Genomic DNA, 21,265 nt, shown 5'->3' on the forward strand with positions numbered 1-21,265 from the left:
GTCTGCACCTTCATAGGGGCACGTGACCCTCACCCAAACTCAACGTTGTGTCACAGGGATGGTACTAGAGGTAGATACATTAGGGATGTTTAAGAGACACTTAGATAGGCATATGGATGAAAGAAAAAGGGAGGGTTACGTGGGAGGGAAGGGTTAGATTGATCAGAGTTGGTTAAAGGGTCAGCACAACATTGTGGATCGAAGGGCCTGTACTTTCTGCCTTCCATGTTCGTGGGTTCACTGTCCATTCAGAAATCTGACGGTGGAGGGGAAGAAGCTGTTCCTGAAACGTTGAGTGTGTGTCTTCAGGTTCCAGTACCTCCTCCCTGATGGTGGTAATGAGCAGATGATGAGTCTGAACAGTCAAACAAGTTCCCAACTTGACACCAGAGGATTGATTAAACAGTTCCACTGATCTGAATGAAGGAATTAAATTAAGTTAATGAAACTTGGGAACTTCATAGTGAGCTGCAACTTAATTAAGAGTTATCGAATAAATGGATTATTTTGCCGTGAATATTAAATGCTCCCAGTGGTGCGTATCTCAAATGGCCTCTGACAACCAAGTCTAGCTCCTGGCCTTCGTGTCCGGTTTAACTATTAAGCCCAACGGAACTGTTTCTACTGACAGGAGAAGGGGCAAAGGCAGGTTACTGGTGCCTTAAAACCAGTTGCTTCAGGCAGATGAGGCTTGTCAGCTCTGCTGATCTCAAATGTCTGCTGCCTTGCAGCTATACCCACTCATGGTGAAGGTTTCGGGAGTAAACCCTGATGAAAAATCTGGAGCTGGAGTCTGCAAGGCCGTTTTATGTTGAGTTCAACAGTGACTGGCAACTCCTGCAATGTAACTGGTGCCAAACTATATCGGTCTCTGCCGTTCCTTTGGATTCATCAGCCATGTGGAGAGGGAGAGCCTACTGCATGGGTGATATATATCGTACACCCCTGGCGTGTATATCACGAAGACAGCTGAGACACAACATCCCTGGGCAATCCCGACCAACAGAAATGAAGTCACTCAGTAGGATATTAAATCTGTCATATGGCCACAACTTGCAGCGATTTTGTGACAGGACTGTTGAGAAACAGGAGGTTCTTTTGCAGCGGTTCATTCTTGTTCTGCTGGGTGGCCCAGTTAGCTCAGCTTTGAGCAAAATGCGGTCTGCTAAGTGCTTGAGGTTAGCAGCTTGTCAGAAAGGGGGAAATTCACAGAACAGCTCTGACCAAGTGCTTATCCTGTAACCCTTTCATCGCCACGGCTTCTCAAATACCTTTACCATAGACATCTTTGCACTGAATGTGTTACTGCGGCCTGTGGTAGACCTTGGCCATTACAACATCATTGTCAGCGTTATCGTTATGTGCCGTGTCGTATGACGTTGGCCATCATGGTCTTTGGCCATGATTATTCTTCACGTTTTTCTACAGAAGTGGTCTGCCATTACCTTTCTCCGGGCAGTGTCTTTACAAGTCGGGTGACCCCGTCGGTAAGATGGCCGCATGCGTAGACACACACTGACCTCTTGCTGGCTGGCCAAAGATGCTTTTTCTTTTGCTAAATGTGTCTTTATTTTATTGTCAGTCGTTACTGGAGTCCAATAACTATGGGTATGGCAGGTCTGCTGCTTCAGAGGGCTGCTCATTGTTTGGAGTAGCCTTCAGAGAAGGGGAGGCCAATTGCCTGGCTACGGCGGGAGAGTCAGGCTGCTGGGCTATGGGAGGAGCCAGACTGGGTTCGGAGAGCTCACCTGGGTGCAGGTCGTGCTGCTGCCTGCTACTCGAAGGCAACGGATTTGCTGCGTGAAGGTGGTGTGCAGAGAAACTGCGAGCGACTGTCTCGGACATTTTGTTTGCGACTGCAAGACCCTGTTGGACATTGATTGCCGCAGTCTTGATGGAGAGACAGGAGGTGAGCCAGCAGTGTCACCTCTGTTATCATGAGGACTAAGCCACAAGTCGTGGGCTTGCCTGCCGCTGCGGTCCAGGTGAGGAGGAGACACTGGAGGCCGTGTCGTGTGGTGTCCACGTTTGGTTGGGGGTAGCTGCTCTTGTCAGTGCTGCCTTCCAGTGTTGGATCAGTGGAATTACAGGCTAGACTGCTGGGAACCATCAATTTATGGGACTTTTTGCTCAGTGTTTTCTTGCATGACCATGTTTCTTTTCTCCCCCTCTCATTATTTAGAATGCACGCGTGTGTTTTTATACCTCGGCCCCAGAGGAAAGCTGTCTCGTTCAGCTGCATTCATGTATGGTTTTAATGATAATTAAACTTATTTGATTACCACTACTCTTCAGAGATTCCCTGCCTGACGTCAATGGTCGCATAATCAGGACTTGTGATATGCACCAGTTGCTCATATGACCATCCACCACCTGCTCCCATGGCTTCATATTACTCTGTTCAGGGGAGCTAAGCAGGTGCTACACCTTGCCCAAGGGTGATGTGCAGGCTAGCGGAGGGAAGAAACACCTTGCACCTCCTTTGGTAGAGATGTATCTCCATCCATTACGTACTAAAGTGCAAAAGCAAGGATGTAATGCTGAGGCGTCCATTGGTCAGAGCGCACTTGGAGTACTGTGAGCAGTTTTGGGCCCCTTATCTAAGAATGGATGTGCTGGCATTGGAGAGGGTCCAGAGGAGGTTTACAAGAATAATCCTGGGAACAAAAAGGTTAATGTATGAGGAGCGTTTGATTGTCCTGGGCCTGTACTCACTGGAGTTTAGAGAAGGTGTGCGGGTGGTGGGATCTCAGTGAAAACTACCAAATATCGAAAGGCCTAGAGAGAGTGGACATGGAGGGCAAGTCTAGAAACCAGAGGACATGGCCTCAGAATAGAGGAATATCCATTTAGAACAGAGATGAGGAGGAGTTCCTTCAGCCATTGATGGTGGCTCTTTGGAATTCATTGCCACAGATGGCCGTGGAGACCAAGTTATAAGACCATAAGATAGGAGCAGAATTAGGTCCTTTGGCCCATCGAGTCTGCTCTGCCATTCCATCGTAGCTGATTTATTATCCCTCCCAACCTCATTCTCCTGCCTTCTCCGCGTAACCTTTGATGCCCTGACTAATCAAGAACCTATCAGCCTCTGCTTTAAATATACCCAATAACTTGGCCTCCAGGCTGGGAATGGCTGGATATGGACCATTTTCAGAAAGAAAAGATTTAATTTAATTCTGTCGTGTTCTAATTAAATTAATTTTTAATTGAATTAGAACACTACAGCACAGCACAGATCCTTTGGACCATGATGTTGTGCTGACCTATATAAACTAACTTTCTAACCCTCTCCTCCCGCAAAACTCTCTGTTTTTCCATCATCCATCTAAGAGACTCTTAAATGGCCCTAACGTGTGTGCTCCCCCCCACCGGCCCTGGCAGCTCCAGTGCCCCCCCCCCACTGGCCCTGGCAGCTCCAGTGCCCCCACCACCAGCCCTGGCAGCTCCAGTTCCCCCACCACCGGCCCTGGCAGTGCGTTCCAGGCATGGTGGGCTGCCGTGCTCTACTGTTCTGTATTCTGTGTTAATTGGGTCATGTTATTTCTGGTGACTTTATGGTTTCCTGCTGTCGTAATTGTATATGCTGTAGGTGCCTTGTGCCTGTTGGTACTGTGATTTGCACCGTGGCCCCAGAGGAACGCTGGTTTGTTTGGCTGTGTTCATGGGTTTGGTTGAATGACAATTAAATTTGAACTTAATGGCCACTGTAAATTCCTCAAGTGTCAGGATAATTGCAAAAGGGATTGAAAGGTTGGACACTAATCTTCCTGTCTCCTCTCCCTGTCCAGCACTCGCAACATGCATTGGAGTCCTCTACCTGGGTGGCAGATACAAGTACTTCGAAGGCTATGCTGAATCAGCTCAAAAGAGGTAAAAGGAAATAACAACAGGGGCTCGTAAAGACTAAAGAGTAGCTTTATTTATCACAGGTACATCGAAATATCGAAACACACAGTGAAATGCGTTGTTTGTGTCAACGACCAACACAGTCCGAGGATGTGCTGGGGGCAGCCCACAAGTGCTGCCATGCATCGGGTGCCAACTTAGCGTGCCCACCACTCACTAACCCTACCGTACATCTTTGGGAACTGGAGCACCCGGAGGAAACCCACATAAAGCAGGGTGAACATAAAAACTCCTTACAGAGAGCCTCAGGCCACTGTGTAATGACCTGATCTGTATGATAGATACGTTTTTCACAATAATAAACCAATATCCAATTCCAATTCCTTGGAACTTCTCCCCACTCACCTTTAATAACGTCCTGTAAAGTAAATTTAATGTCAAGTCCATATGTGTCACCAATACAGTCCTGGGATTCCTTTTGTAGCGACCATACTCTTTAAATCCAATCAGTGACTGACCACACCAACACAGCAGAGCAGACAATCAGTGTGCAAAAGCCAATAAATCATGCAAATACAAAAAGATTAGATTACATTATGAAGACATGCAGTCCTCTTTTATTGTCATTTAGTAATGCATGCATTAAGAAATGATACAATATTTCCTCCAGTGTGATATCACAAAACACAGAACTGACCAAGACTGAAAAAAACTGACATAATTATAACGTATAGTTACAACAGTGCAACAATACCATAACTTGATGAAGAAGTCCATGAAAGTTTAAAGTCTTTCAAATGTCCCACATCTCACACAGACGGGAGAAGGAAGAAAAACTCTCCCTGCCGTACCCGACCACGGTCTGACTCTGAGTCGTCCGAAAACTTTGAGCTCTGATCAGCTCTCTGACACCGAGTACTGAGCGCCATCTCTGTCCGAACGATTCGACCTCCTTCTCGGTTGCCAATAGCAGGCAAAGCCGGGGATTTTGGGGCCTTCCCTCTGAAAGATTCCCAACCGCGCAGTAACGACAGCAGCGAACGAGGGTTTCAGAAATTTTTCCAGATGTTCCTCTGTGCTTTCACATCCGTCTCCATCAAATCAGAATTGTCCACGGCCCCTATTTAACGGATACGATATCATTTTTCACCGGAGGGCTGCGCACGCGCGGCGCGCTGCTCTCTCTCCTCCCGCAATAATAATAAATAGATAACCAATAATTATCGATAACATGAGATGAAGAGTCCTTGAAAGTGAGTCCATAGGTTCTGGGAACAGTTTAATGATGGGGCGAGTGAAGTTAACCCCTTTGGTTCAAGAGCCAGATGGTTGAGGGTCACAATTTTTCTTGAACCTGTGGTGAGGATCCTGAGGCTCCTATATCTTCTTCCTGAAGGCAGCAGCAAGAAGAGAACGTGTCCTGGGTGCTGGGAGGTCCCTGAAGATGGATGCTGCTTTCCTGCAACAACGCTCTGTGTAGATGTGTTCAATGGTGGGGAGGGCTTTACCCATGATGGACTGGCCTGAATCCATTACTTTTTGTATGATTTTCTATTCAAGGGCATTGGTGTTTCCATTCCAGGCTGTGTTACAACCAGTCAAAACACAACCTGCCACTCCTCTATCAAACTTAGTCAAAGTTTCAGATGAAGTGCTGAATCATCACACTCTTAAGGAAGTAGAGGCTCTGCAGTGCTTTCTTCATAATTGTAAGCAGCTTTATGTGTGGCACCCCCTGACAAGGTGCCACACATGAGGCTGCTTACCAGGTTAAGAGCCCATGGCATTACAGGAAAGTTATTGACATGGTTAGAGCTTTGGCTGATTGGTAGGAGGCAGTGAATGGGAATAAAAGGATTCTTTTCTGGTTGGCTGCCAGTGGTGTTCTGCAGGGGCCGGTGCTGGGACTGTTTTAGTGACTGATTAGTGTGCAAACTTAAAGCACACGGTATTGGGGGTAAGGTATTGGTGTGGGTGGAGAATTGGTTGGCAGACAGGAAGCAAAGAGTGGGAATAAACGGGACCTTTTCAGAATGGCAGGTAGTGACTAGTGGGGTACCGCAAGGCTCAGTGCTGGGACCCCAGTTGTTTACAATATATATTAATGACTTGGATGAGGGAATTAAATGCAGCATCTCCAAGTTTGCGGATGACACTAAGCTGGGCGGCAGTGTTAGCTGTGAGGAGGATGCTAAGAGGATGCAGGGTGACTTGGATAGGTTGGGTGAGTGGGCAAATTCATGGCAGATGCAATTTAATGTGGATAAATGTGAAGTTATCCACTTTGGTGGCAAAAATAGGAAAACATATTATTATCTGAATGGTGACTGATTAGGAAAACGGGAGGTGCAACGAGACCTGGGTGTCATTATACACCAGTCATTGAAAGTGGGCATGCAGGTACAGCAGGCAGTGAAAAAGGCGAATGGTATGCTGGCATTTATAGCGAGAGGATTCGAGTACAGGAGCAGGGAGGTACTACTGCAGTTGTACAAGGCCTTGGTGAGACCACACCTGGAGTATTGTGTGCAGTTTTGGTCCCCTAATCTGAGGAAAGACATCCTTGCCATAGAGGGAGTACAAAGAAGGTTCACCAGATTGATTCCTGGGATGGCAGGACTTTCATATGAAGAAAGACTGGATGAACTAGGCTTGTACTCGTTGGAATTTAGAAGATTGAGGGGGGATCTGATTGAAACGTATAAAATCCTAAAGGGATTGGACAGGCTGGATGCAGGAAGATTGTTCCCGATGTTGGGGAAGTCCAGAACGAGGGGTCACAGTTTGAGGATAAAGGGGAAGCCTTTTAGGACTGAGATTAGGAAAAACTTCTTCACACAGAGAGTGGTGAATCTGTGGAATTCTCTGCCACAGGAAACAGTTGAGGCCAGTTCATTGGCTATATTTAAGAGGGAGTTAGATATGACCCTTGTGGCTACAGAGATCAGGGGGTATGGAGGGAAGGCTGGGGCGGGGTTCTGAGTTGGATGATCAACCATGATCATAATAAATGGCGGTGCAGGCTCGAAGGGCCGAATGGCCTACTCCTGCACCTATTTTCTATGTTTCTATGTTTCTATGTTTTTTTATACTGTACTGCATATCAATGATTTAGATGATGGATAGATGGCTTTGTTGCCAAGTTTGCAGATGATAACAAAGATTGGTGGAGGGGCAGGTAGTGTTGAGGAAACAGGTAGGCTGCAGAAGGATTGAGACAGATTAGGAGAGTGGCAAATGAAATATAATGTTGGAAAATTCATGGTCATGCACTTTGGTAGTAGAAATCAATGTGCAGACTATTTTCTAAATGGGCAGTAAATACAAAATTCTGGGATGCAAAGGGACTTGGAAGTCCTTGTGCAGAACACCCTGAAGGTTTATCTGTAGGCAGAGTCGGTGGTGAGGAAGACAAATGCAATGTCAGCATTCATTTCAAGAGGTCTAGAATACATAAGAACATGAGAAATATGTTGAGTATTGTGAACTATTTCGGGCTCCTCATCTAAGAAAAGATGTGCTGGCATTGGAGAGGGTTCAGAGGAGGTTCACAAGGATGATTCCAGGAATGAAAGGGTTATCATACAAAGAACATTTGATGGCTCTGGGTCTGTACTCACTGGAATTTAGGAGGATGAGGGGGGATCTCATTGAAACCTTTTGAATGTTGAAAGGCCTAGACAGAGTAGATGTGGAAAGGATATTTCCCATGGGTGGGGGAGTCTAGGACAAGAGGGCACAGCCTCAGGATAGAGGGGTATCCATAGAGATGCCAAGAAATTCCTTTAGCCAGTGGGTGGTGAATTTGTGGAATTTATTACCACAGGCAGCTGTGGAGGCCAGGTTGTTCGGTGTATTTAAGGCTGAGATTGATAGGTTCTTGATTGGACACGGTATCAAAGGTTATGGGGAGAATGGGGAGTGGGGCTGAGGAGGGGAAAAAAGGATCAGCCATGATTGAATGGCGGAGCAGACTCGATGGGCCAGATGGCCTAATTCTGCCCCTATGTCTTATGGTCTTGTAATTACACTTGCGTGCTGGGCCCAGGACAGGTCCCCAAAATGATAACACCGAGGAACTTAATGCTGCTGACCCTCTTCACCTTTGATTCTTCTACAAGATCTAGCTCACGGACCTCTGGTTTTCTCCTCCTGAAGTCAATAATCAGCTCCTCGGTCTTGCTGATGTTAACTGAGAGGCTGTTGTTGTGGCACCGCTCAGCCCGGTTTTCAATCTCCCTCCTAAAGAGAGTGAATATGGAGAGGATATTTCCTATGACAGGGGAGCCTAGCACCAGAGGGCACAGCCTCAGAATAAAGGGGTGTTAATTTAGAGCGGAGATAAGGAGGAATTTCTTCAGCCAAAGGATGGTGAATCTATAGAATTTGTTCACACAGGTGGCTGTGTCGGTCAAGTCATTGGGTATATTTAAGGCAGAACATGATAGGTTCTTGATTAATCAGGTCATGAAAGTTTATGGGGGAAAGGCAGAGAAATGGGGTTGAGAGGGAAATAGATCAGCCATGATGAAAAGATGGAACAAACTCAATGGCCTATACCGCTCCGACGTCTTATGGTCTAGTATGCTGATTCGTCACCACCTTTAATTCGGCCTACAACAGGCAGCAAACTTGGATATGGCGTTGGAGCTGTGCTTAGCCTCACAGTCATAAGTGTAAAGTGAGTAGAGCAGGGGGCTCAGCACACAGCTTTGTGGTGACCTGTGCTGATGGAGGTTGTGGAGGAGATGTCACCAATTCGAACTGACTGGGGCCTGCAAATGAGCAAATCAAGGATCCAATTGCACAAGGAGGTATTGAGGATAATGTCTTGAAGCTTATTGATTAGCTTTGAGGGGATGATGGTATTATATGCCGAGCTCTAGTCAATAAAAACCACCCTAACAGAGCAGGAAGCTCTCTATCTTTGCTGGACAGTAAAGGTATGCACCTTTCCTGTCCAGGTACTCCGGGGTTGAGTGAAGAGCTGTTCTGGATTGGATGTTGTGTAATGAACCAGCCTTGATTAGAGAACTTAAGATAAAAGAACCCTTTTGGACAAGTGACCATAATATGATCAAATTCAAAGGTTCATTTTTTATTATCAAAGTATACAACTCTGAAATTCTTCAATTCTCCAGGTGGCCACGAAACTAAGAAAGAAAAGAAAGGCAGCGAGATCATCAGCCCCCAAATCCCACCTCTCCGCATAAAAAACACAAACTAAACCAGAACAGGCACATCCCTCCTCCCACACAAGGAAGCGAACAAAACGGATCAGGCACGTCGACCCCCAAATCACTCCTCCCACACAAAAAATGACCAAGAAGATTAGGCGAAAATACACAGGATATAAAACTACAAGACTGAGAAAAAGATTTTATAGTCCAAGTCCACATCCAAAACGCAGGGAAACCTGGGCAACACTGGGTGCAGTGGCAGGCTCGCCCCTCTCTGGTGGTGTAGCAGATCGATCTAAAGACAGGCAGCTAGCACTCACCTTGATGCTTCAATCTCCCTCAAACTTTAGTCGGTCAACAGTGGAAGCTATCACTGGCGAAATGGAGCCAAACACCGGGTCACACCAGTCCTGCAGCCTGCACGCATGAGCTTCACGCACCCTGCCTCTGTCTCCCGGAACCCTCTCGGGAATTGCAGAACGCTGTGGAGTTCTTTGCCACAGGCAGCTGTGGAGGCCAAGTCTTGATGTATATTTAAGGTAGAGTTTGATAGATTCTCGACTGGACAGGGCATGAAGCGATACGGGGAGAAGGCGGGAGACTGGGACTGAGAGGAAAATTGGATCAGCCATGATGAAGTGGCAGAGCAGACTCAATGGGCCAAATGGCCTAATTCTGCTCCTATATTTTATGGTCTTAGCTGCTGTGGACCTGTTACTCTGGTAGGCAAATTGGAGAGGATCCAAGTTGCTTCTCAGGCAGGAGTTGATATGTTACATCACCAACCTATCTAAACAGTTCATCACTGTAGATGTAAGTGCAACTGGATAATAGTCATTGAGACTATCTGGAACATATGTAGCATTTGGCATTTCTTTCCTGTTAATGTTTACTCTATCTATGCCTCTCATAATCTGATAAACCTCTATCAGATCTCCCCGCAGCCTCCGCCGCTCCAGAGGAAACGACCCAAGTTTATCCAACCTCTCATTATAGCCCATGACCTCTAATCCGGGCAGCATCCTGATAAACCTCTTCCAAAGCCGCTATGTCCTCCAGGTAATTTGGTGACCAAGATTGTGGAGACTTATTCGACCAACCTCCGCACCTTTACTAAATTGGCAGCACTGTAGTGTTAGTGGTTAGACACCGATCAGGGTTTGATTCCCATGGCTGCTGTAAGGAGTTTGTACGTTCTCCCCGTGGCTGGCTGGGTTAGTGCGCTGTGGACATGCCGTGTTAGCGCCAGAAGGGTGGCAATGCTTGTGGCTGCCTCCAGCACATCATAGAGTCTAGTCCACGCAAAACCATTTAAACTGACCAGTCCCATCGACCAGCATGTGGACCATAGCCCTCCAGATCCATCCCATCCATGTGCCTATTCAAATTTCTCTTAAACATTGAATTTAAACCCACATCCACTACTAGTTTGTTCCACACTCTCACGATCCTCTGAGTGAAGCGGTTTCCCCTCATATTCCCCTTAAACTTTTCACCTTTTACCCTTAACCCAAAACGTCTACTTGTGGTCACTGGAAAAAGCCTGCTAGCATTTATCCTATCTATACCCATCATAATTATATATACCACTATCATATCTCCACTCAATCTTAATATTCCAAGGAATAAAGTCCTAACTTACTCAATCTTTCCTTATAAAGCAGGTCCTCTGGACCTGGCAATACGCTTGTAAATTTTATCTGTCAACCTTACTTACATATTTCCTGTAGGTAGGTGACCAAAACTGCACATAACACTCCAAATTAGGCCTCACCAATGTCTTATACAACTTCAACATAATGTCCTATTCCCTGTACTCAATACATTGATTTATGAAGGCCAATGTGCCCAAAGTTTTCCTTTTGACCTTACCTACCTGTGATGCCACTTTCAATGAATTATGGATCTGCATTCCCAGATCCCTTTGTTCTACCACACTCCTCAGTGCCCTCCTGTTCACTGAGTAAGACCTACCCTGGCTGGTCCTACTGAAGTGCAAAACCTCGCACTTGTCTGCATTAAATTCCGTCTGCCATTTTTCAACCCATTTCCCAGCTGCCCAGATCCCATGTCAAGACCTGATTCCTCACTGTCTACTACACTCCTAATCTTGGTGTCATCCGCAAATTTGCCGACCCAGTTAACCACATTATCATCCAGATCAGTGATGACAAACAACAATGGATCCCGCACCGATCCCTGCGACGCTCGACTACTCACAGGCCTCTGGTCAGAGAGGCAAGCACCTACTACCGCTCTGTGGCTTCTCCCACAAAGCCAATGTCTAAACCAATTTACTACCTCAACTCGAATGCCGAGTGACTGAACCATCTTGACCAGCCTCGTATGCGGGACGTTGTCAAATGCCTCGCTAAAGTCCATGTAGACAACGTCATTGACTGTCTTGCACACTGTTCACACAGATCAGATTATTACACGGTGCAGTGAAGTAGAACAAGGGAAAACAGTAATAGAATGCAGAATAAAGTGTCACAGTTACAGAGGAAGTTTTACAATTACAACAATTCAGGAACAGATTCTTCCCCTCTGTCATCAGATTTCTGAATGGACATTGAACCCATAAACACTAAGTCACTTCTCTTTTTCTTTTCGTACTATTAATATAATTTAATATATGTATATATATATTCACTGTAATTTACAGTTTTTATTTTCACAAGACAAAGGAGCAGAAGTAGGCCATTCGGCCCATCGGGTCTGCTCCGCAGTTATGTACTGCTGCTGCATAATAACTAATTTCATGACATATGCCAGGGATATTAAACCTGATTCTGAAGAAAGTGAACTGTAGGCAGAAGATATTGTGCAAGATACTAATGACGTAAATTGTGAGGTACATGCTCTCACACATTCTCACACACATGGACCATTCAATAAACACAAAATAATCTGCGAGCACCTCCACTCCATCCGCCACAACAGACAGGATCTCCCGGTAGCCACCCACTTCAACTCTGCTTCCCATTCCCATTCAGATATGTGCATACATGGCCTCCTCTACTGCCATGATGAGGCTAAACTCAGGTTGGAGGAGCAACACCTCATATACTGTCTAGGTGGTCTCCAGCCCCTTGGTATGAACATAGAATTCTCCAGCTTCCGGTAATTCCCTCCCCCTCCCTTCCCCCATCCCCATGTCACTCTGCCCCCTCCCCCAGCTGCCTATCACCTCTCTCATGGTCCCGCCTCCTTCTACTACCCATTGTGTTTTCCCCTATTTTTTCTTCACCCTTCCTGCCTATCCCCTCCCTGCCTCCCCTCCACCACCCCTTTATCTTTCCCCTTACTGGTTTTTCACCTGGAACCTACCAGCCTTCTCCTTCCCCACCCTCCCCCCACCTTCCTTATAGGGCCTCTGCCCCTTCCCTCTACAGTCCTGATGAAGGGTTCCGGCCCGAAACATCGACCGATCTTTTCCACGGATGCTGCCCGACCTGCTGAGTTCCTCCAGTGTGTTGTGGGTGGACTATTCAATAGTCTTTGGGATGTGGGTCTTATCGTATCGGGGAGCATTCAGTGGTCTTTGAGATGTGATTTTAAGATGTTCGAGCAGTTGGGCAGAAGCTTAGCCAATGATATAAGTTTCGAGGAGGGGAGAGGGGCAGAGGAGTTTGACGAAGGGCTGTCCAGAGCCCAGGACCCTTATAGCTGAAAGTTTGGAAACTTGGGAAGAATCACAAGGAGCTACAGCCAGTCCTCTTTTGGCAGTTTTAATCGGGGTTATTATCACTGATGCTCTGTATGTTGTGAAATTTGTTGTTTTGCAGCAGCAGTACAGTGCAATACATTAAATACGATGTTATAAATATTTTAAAAAACTTAGTAGTACAAAAAGAGAGAGCAGATGATGAGGTAGTGTTCATTGTCCATTCAGAAATCTGACGGCGGAAGGGAAGAAGCTGTTCCTAAAACATTGAGTGTGGGTCTTCAGGCTCCTGTACCTCCTTGCTGATGGGAGTAATGAGAAGAGGGGATTTCCTGGGAGACGGGGATCCACCTTTTTGAGGCATCGCCTTTTGAAGTTGTCCTCAATGTTGGGGAGGCCAGTGTCCATGATGGAGCTGGCTGAGTTTACAACTTTCTGCAGCTTTTTCTGATCCTGTGCAGTGGATGCAACCAGTTCAGTGTCCTCTCCACACGGTACATCTGTAGAAATTTGTTAGAAACTTTGTTGACACACCAAATCTCCTCAAACCCTTAATGAGATATAGGCATAGATAAGGAGGGTGGTCTCATCACTTTCCCCAGGCTAAGGGGATAAGTTGAAAGTGAGAGATGAAAGGTTTAAAGGAGATCTTTTTCACATGAAAGGTGGTGGATACATGGAACGACCTGCCAGAGGAAATGGTAGAAGTGAGGACAATTAAGAAATTTAAGAAACATTGGACAGGTACATGGATAGGGGAGTTTGAGAGGGATATAAGCAGCACCACGGTAGTGTAGCGGTTAACGTGACACTATTGCAGCTCTGGCCTTTGGAGCTCAGAGTTCGATTCTGGCATTCTCTGTCATCAGTTTGGTATGTGTATATGTAGGTTTCCTCCAGGTTCTCTGGTTTCCTCCCACAGTCCAAAGATGTACTGGTTAGTAGGTTAATTAGTCATTGTAAATTGTCCTGTGATTAATCGAGAATTAAATCGGGGAGGTGCAGGACAGTGCGGCTCGCTGGGCCGGAAGGGCCTGTTCTGTGGTGTATCTCCAAACAAAATAAAATAAACACGGGAAATGAAATTAGCTCAGGTAGACCCCTTGCTAGACCCCTTGCTCAGGAAGACCCCTTGCTCTCAGGTAGACACCTTGCTCAGGTAGACCCCTTGCTCGCGTAGACCCCTTGCTCAGGTAGACCCCCCTTGCTCACGTAGACCCCTTGCTCAGGCAAACACCTTGCTCAGGTAAACACCTTGCTCAGAAAGACCCCCTGTCCAGGAAGACCCCTTGCTCAGGTAGACCCCTTGTTCAGGTAGACCCCTTGCTTGTGTAGACACCTTGCTAGTGTAGACCCCTTGCTCAGGTAAACACCTTGCTCAGGTAGACACCTTGCTCGCGTAGACACCTTGCTCAGGTAGACCCCTTGCTCGGGTAGACACCTTACTCGGGTAGACACCTTGCTCAGGTAGATCCCTTGCTCAGGTAGACCCCTTGCTCGCGTAGACCCCTTGCTCAGGTAGACCCCTTGCTCAGAAAGACCACTTGCTCAGGAAGACCCCTTGCTCAGGTAGACCCCTTGCTCAGGTAGACACCTTGCTCAGAATAGATGAGTTGAACGGAAGGTCCTATTTCCTTACTGACCTGTTCTGGTCTGTACTTGTCCAACTGACGGCAGTTCTTTCTCCTCTTCTCTCAGGTTACCCCCACTATACTTCAGCGCCAAGATGCTGTGGATTCTTGTCGGAATGTCCTCAGTTGGTGTCCTGAGCCAACTTTTGTCTCAGTACCTGGGCTACAATCCCATGGCATCAGCAAAATCTATCCTTCCATTCTAAGCAGACGCTTTTTCCAGCAGAACCATTCTGGGCCAAGGATCTCGAGGAGACCTCTCCCATATGTTAATGTGATGGACTAATCCAACTACAGCCTTGTGTGGGCTCTCCTCTCCCAGCCAAAGTGTCTGGGGTTGTAGCTGTGCAGCAGACAGCCACAAGAACCCTCACCCTTGAAAACCCCACTCCCGTCATCACAGGTTTCCTTCACAGAATTGGCATGCTTCTGCGATCAGTGCAAAAACATGTAAAAGCAAATAAATTCGACAGATTTATTTTTAAAACATTTACTGCATGTAAATTATTTATTTTTAAATGCATACTATTCTGTTTTCCCCATTATGGCCTCATTTGGAGTATTGTGAACAGTTTTGTGCCTTCTATCTGAGAAAGGATGTGCTGACATTGGAGAGGGTTCAAAGCAGGTTCATAAGAATGACTCCAGGATTGGATGACTTATCAGATGAGGAGCATTTGAGGGCTCTGGGCCTCTACTCACTGGAATTCTGAAGAATGAGGGATGAATAATTGAAAACTATCGAATGTTGAAAGGCCTCGATAGAGTGGATGTGGAGAGGATGTTTCCTACGGTGGGGGAGTCCAAGGCCAGAATGGAGGGATGTCAAAAACCTGTGGAATGTGTTGCACAGATGACTGTGGAGGCCAAGTCATTGGGTATATTTAAGACACAGGCTGATAGATTCTTGCATAGTCAGGGTGTGAAGGGATACGGGGAAAAAGCAGGAGGCTGGGCCTGAGAGGGAAATAGCTCAGCCATGGTGAAATGGATGTTCAGGCTCAGTGGGCCAAATGGCCCAATTTTCCTCCTGTGTCTTATGGCCTAATTATAGAAAGGGTGTTGAGGCCTTAGAGGGGGAGCAGAAGGGTTCCTCTGGGATGTTGCCTGGATTAGAGGGCATCTGCTATAATAAGAAGTTGGACAAACTATGAGTGTTTTCTCTGGAGCGGCACAGGCTGAGGGGAGATCTGATAGAGGTCTATAAGGTAATGGGAGTCATAGATAGAGTAGACAGACAGTGTCTTTTCCCCAGGGTTGAAATGTCTCATACCGGAGGGCATGCATTTAAGGTGAGAGGGGGTAAATTCAAAGGAGATGTGAGGGGCAAGTTTTTTTTACACACAGAGTAGTGGAATGAGCTGCCTGGGGTGGAGGTAGAGGCAGATACATTAGGGACTTCTGAAATACGTTTAGATAGGCACATGGAAGTGAGAAAATGGAAGGATATGGACATTGTGTAGGCAGAAGGGATTTGAATACTAATTTAAAAATCGCTGGTGAATGCAGCAGGCCAGGCAGCATCTCTAGGAAGAGGTACAGTCGACGTTTCGGGCCGAGCCCCTTCGTCAGGACTAAATGAAAGAAGAGCTAGTAAGAAATTTGAAAGTGGGACGGGGAGGGGGAGACCCAAAATGATAGGAGAAGACAGGAGGGGGAGGGTTGGAGCCAAGAGCTGGAAAGTTGATTGGCAAACGGGATATGAGAGGATCATGGGACGGGAGGCCTAGGGAGAAAGAAAGGGGGAGGGAGAAGCCCAGAGGATGGGAAATAAGGGATGGGGTACGAGGGTAAGGTGGGGCATTAGCGGAAGTTTGAGAAGTCAATGTTCATGCCATCAGGTTGGAGGCTACCCAGACAGAATATAAGGTGTTGTTCCTCCAACCTGAGTGTGGCTTCATCTTGACAGTAGAGGAGGCCATGGACAGACATATCAGAATGAGAATGGGATGTGGAATTAAAATGTGTGGCCACTGGGAGATCCTGCTTTCTCTGGCAGACAGAGCGTAGGTGTTCAGCAAAGCAGTCTCCCAGTCTGCGTCGGGTCTCGCCAATATACAGAAGGCTGCATCGGGAGCAGCGGACACAGTATATCACCCCAGCCGACTCACAGGTGAAGTGTACCTTATATTTCCTCTGGGTAGCCTCCAACCTGATGGCAGGTTAGTTGGGGAAAACTCTGAAAGATTCTGTGGGGACTCACTAGTCTATGACTGTTTTTAGAAAGTCCATAACAACCATGAGGTAGTCCTTCAGATCCACAGATGAATTCTTGAACACAGACCAGTCCGCTGACTCGAAGCAATCCCAGAGCCACTCCACTCCTCCGCCTCCCACGACCGCCTCTGGAGTTTTGCTCTTTAACCTCTGCTGTGTGTAGGTAGAAGGATAGCCAAGGGATCCGATTTCCCAAACTACTGTCAGCGTAAGGGACAGTAGCTATAGGGAACCATAGTATAACAGTGGTCTGGTGTGTTAGGATCTCTGGTTTTACAGGTTGCGACAGGTTACATACAAGTAATTGGGCAGCAATTTCTTCAACCAAGCCCAAATAAAATTCCTGACCATGAAATAAAATCCATCGGAGAACTGTTTCTTGTTTGGTGACGGCATCATCCAGTATTTCAAGCGCTTCATTCTAGTTGGATGCTGGCGGTATTTCAGGGTTACAGAAAATTCTCTCAGTAAAGAAATAGTTGACATTTAATAGTTGGGTGTTCCAGGTCGCGGGAACGTGAGTACAACAAAATTGCCATATTGGAGAGCCACAGAGAGTTTATCATGAAACACACCCCAAAATGGGTGGCCCACCTGATCTGAAACTGGACAGGTTTGGCTAGACTGCTCCACTCCCCTCAAGCGTGTCTACAGGCTGAGAGACCTGCCAAACAGAGCAGGTGTCTGTGGGAACTTTACCCATGTCCTGCCCTTAAACAAGACTTATTCACATCTGGATATGTTATACAAGGATGTTGCTGGGACTTGAGGACCTAAGCTATAGAGAAGGGTTGAATATATTAAGACTTTGCCTCCCAAAGATTAGGAGAATGAGGGGAGATTTGATAGAGGTAAACAAAATTATGAGGGGTATAGACAAGGTACATGCAAGCAGGCTTTTTTCCACTGAGATTGGGTGAGACTAGAACTAGAGGTCATGGGCTAAGGGTGAAAGGTGAAATATTTAAGGTGACCCTGGGGTGGAACTTCACTCAGAAGGTGGTGAGAATATGGAATGAGCCGCCAACAGAAGAGGTGGATGTGAGTTTGACAGCAACACTTAAGAGAAATTTGGATAGGCATATGGATGGGAGGGTATGAAGGACTATGGTCTGGGTGCAGGTCGATGAGCTAGGCTGAATAGATCGAAATGGACTGGATGGGCCCAAGGCCCTGTTTTGGTGCTATGACTCCATGGCCCACTCAGCATAGCCCAGAATGCCTGTCTGATGCGTTTTTCTGAAATGGCTCCCAAACCAATGGCATCATCTACACACGCTGTTGGAGCAGTGCAGCCGGGATAATCCACACAGCCAACACACTTTTCGTCCCTCTTCCCTCCGGGAGAAGGCTCAGGAGCTTGAAGACTCCTACGGCCAGATTTGGGAACAGCTTCTTTCCAACTGTGATAAAACTGCTGAACGGATCCTGACCCGGATCTGGGCCGTACCCTCCAAATATCCGGACCTGCCTCTCGGTTTTTTTTGCACTACCTTACTTTCTCTTTTCTATTTCCTATTTATGATTTATAATTTAAATGTTTAATATTTACTATCGATTTGTAACCCAGGGAGCGCGAAGCGCAGAATCAAATATCGCTGTGATGATTGTACGTTCTAGTATCAATTGGTTGGCGACAGTAAAATAATGTAAAGTAAAAGAGAATCAGAATTAGAATCTGTTTAATATCACTGGTATATGTTGTGAACTGCGTTGTTCTGCGGCAGGGGTAGGATGTATATAATTAAATCAGTAGCACATCAATCCATGTGTATTTTGTAACTATTGAGGTGGTTGTGGTAAACCATATATATGTTGTAACTGGGTTAACTGTCTGGACACGCCCCTCTGCTGACTTCCCCTGTGGCTCCTCCCACAGAGCCCTGAATAAAGGTGTTCGCCTTGCCCCTCCCCCTCAGACCAGGGGCAGACACTCAGCATGGAAGTCGTATTGTACAGCGAATAAAAGCCTTTCAGTATTTACCCTACTTCAGTCTTTTGGAATTATTGAAGGAGCTTCAATGGCGTTTGTGGGTTCATTGTCCATTCAGAAATCTGATGGTGGACGGGAAGAAACCATTCCGGAATCATTGCCTGTGTGTCTTCAGGCTCCTGTACCTCCTCCCTGATGGCAGTAGAGGGAAGAGAGCATGTTCTGGATGAGGGCGGTCCTTAATGATGGATGCCACCTTTTTGAGTCATTACCTTTTGAAGGTGTCCTCTGTGATGGGGTGGCTAGTGCCCATGATGGAGCTGGTTAATGGAATCTGTGAGCTGTACACTATCGAAACCTGAGATCAATGACCAGCCCTTTGTTGCCTCTGGCTTCAAATCAAAGAACTACTGTACCCTCAAATGAAGAAGTTCTCAGAAGAACCCAAGCAGTTCGATCACTCATACCAACAATAAGAGAAAGTCAACTCAGATTCCTAGGACACATCATGCGGAAAGATGAACTGGAAAAACTCATACTCTCTGGAAAGATTGAGGGGAGCAAACCTAGAGGAAGACCTCGGCTTATGTACATCAAAAGCATAGCCAGGTGGCTACACATCGAGGAAATGGAAGTCATCCAAAAAACGAGGGATAGATCTATATGGAAAACCATGGTCACCAAAGTCCGCATCGGGTATGGTAACGAGACAGCAGACAGACAGACTGTACCCTCCTCAGTGAGAGTGAGACATCCGTTGGTTACAGTTCTGTGATGTCATGGGTCGAGCTGTGTGACACCATGGCAGTTGTGATGTCATACATGATGTCAGACCAGATACCAGGAGCAATGAGCACCCTTGAGAGTCTTCACCCAGCCTCCCCTCACTTCTCACACACACACACACACACACACACACACACACACACAAACGCACACTCACACGCACACGCACACTCACACACAAACACACACGCACACGCGCACACACACACACTCACACACACACACACACACACACACACACACACACACACACACACACACACACACACACACACACACTCTGTCCCACCAGCCATGACATGGTTAATGCTCCTTCGCTAATCCACAGGAACAGCAGATGAGCAGGCCAGGTAGAGACTTCATCTTTCTTCTATGCTTTTATGTATGTGAGAATTCATTCTCAGGAGCACAGATAATTTACAGCTGAGACACAGAGTGAAGCTCCCTCCACCCCGTCCCACCACACGCTCTAGGGGGTCAGACACAGGGTGAAGTTCTGTCTACACTGTCCCATCAGTTTAATGCAAAGTGATGAAACTGGTGACCATGTTGCTAGGCTGTAGTGATTAGGGTTGCACCACTTGGTTCAAGATCCAAGTGATTGAAGTGAATGTGTCAATAGTTCAATTTAATATCAGAGAATGTGTACAGTAGACAACCTGAAACCCTTACTCTTCACAGACATCCATGAGACAGAAGAGTCTGTGTGAGTCTGTGTGTGTATATATGTGGGTGGGTGCCTCGATGGGTAGGAAGGAGGTAAGGTGAGTGGGTGGGAGTGAGGGAGGAACAGGGCTTGTTTTGCTGCTTGCTGTGTTCTGTGTTGTTCTGCTGAACATTGTGGGTATGTTATGTTGGTGCTGGAATCAGTGGTGACACCTGCCCCCAGCACATCCCTACATTATGATGGCTGTTAGTGCCAATAACACACAGCTCAAGCCAACAGCAATATTGAGGAGAGTACTTTGCAGACCAGAAGAACAAAACAAGATATTGGACAACATCAATGTGGTCTACAAAATCCAACGCAGAGACTGCTGCAAATACTACAGTGGCCAGACTGGGAGAAAATTATCCACAAGGATCCGTGGATATCAACTGGCTGTAAAGTGGCATGACCAACTCTCCCTAGTCTCTACCCATGAAGATGGATTCAGCTGGGCATCAGTAAAAGACATGGCACAAGCGAACACGTGATGTACAAGATAGTTCCTAGAAGCGTGATTTCCGCGAACAATTCTGTAAACAAACACGTAGACCTCAATCCTATTTATGAGGAGATGCAGGCAAAATTCCTGACCACAACGCACCAAGTTCACCACACAACCAATCAGCGTTGAGATTTCCTCCCGCCATCACAAATGAGTTTCCAGAATGAGGTCCAATCAGCTGATTGAAAAATATATAAAGACCGAGCATTTGGAGGACCCACCAGAATCAACAGCGATGTCTCCTCGTCCATTACAACCATAACGTGGGAAACTATGGAATAGGATGTGGAAACTATAGAAAGGGTGCAGAGGAGATTTACAAGGACATTGCCTGGACTGGGGAGCATGCCTTATGAGAATAGGTTGAGTGAACTCAGCCTTTTCTCCCTGGAGCGACAGAGGATGAGAGGTGACCTGATAGAGGTGTATAAGATGATGAGGGGCATTGATCATGTGGTGACTCTCATAGCTCTCTGGACTATTCCTCTTCTCACGCTGTCTCTTGCAAAAATGCCATCCCCTTCTCACAATTCCTCCGTCTCTGCCGCATCTGCTCTCAGGATGAGGCTTTTCATTCTAGGACGAGGGAGGTGTCCTCCTTTTTTAAAGAAAGGGGCTTCCCTTCCTCCACCATCAACTCTGCTCTCAAACACATCTCCCCCATTTCACGTACATCTGCTCTCACTCCATCCTCCTGCCACCCCACTAGGAATAGGGTTCCCCTTGTCCTCACCTACCACCCCACCAGCATCCGGGTCCAACATATAATTCTTCGTAACTTCTGCCACCTC

General features: G+C 46.7%; 1 protein-coding gene across 1 annotated transcript in view; it reads left to right on the forward strand.

Annotated features, from left to right (window-relative positions):
* The window catches only part of ltc4s (leukotriene C4 synthase), a 55,942-nt gene that overhangs the window by 21,864 nt on the left and 12,813 nt on the right, over positions 1–21,265 (forward strand). The window contains exon 4 of the mRNA XM_072264117.1: positions 3,792–3,873. Within this exon, the coding sequence (XP_072120218.1) occupies positions 3,792–3,873 (82 nt within the window). The remainder of the gene's footprint in view (positions 1–3,791; positions 3,874–21,265) is intronic.

This window comes from Mobula birostris, chromosome 7 (genome assembly GCF_030028105.1).
Source record: "Mobula birostris isolate sMobBir1 chromosome 7, sMobBir1.hap1, whole genome shotgun sequence".
Classification (NCBI taxonomy): domain Eukaryota; kingdom Metazoa; phylum Chordata; class Chondrichthyes; order Myliobatiformes; family Myliobatidae; genus Mobula; species Mobula birostris.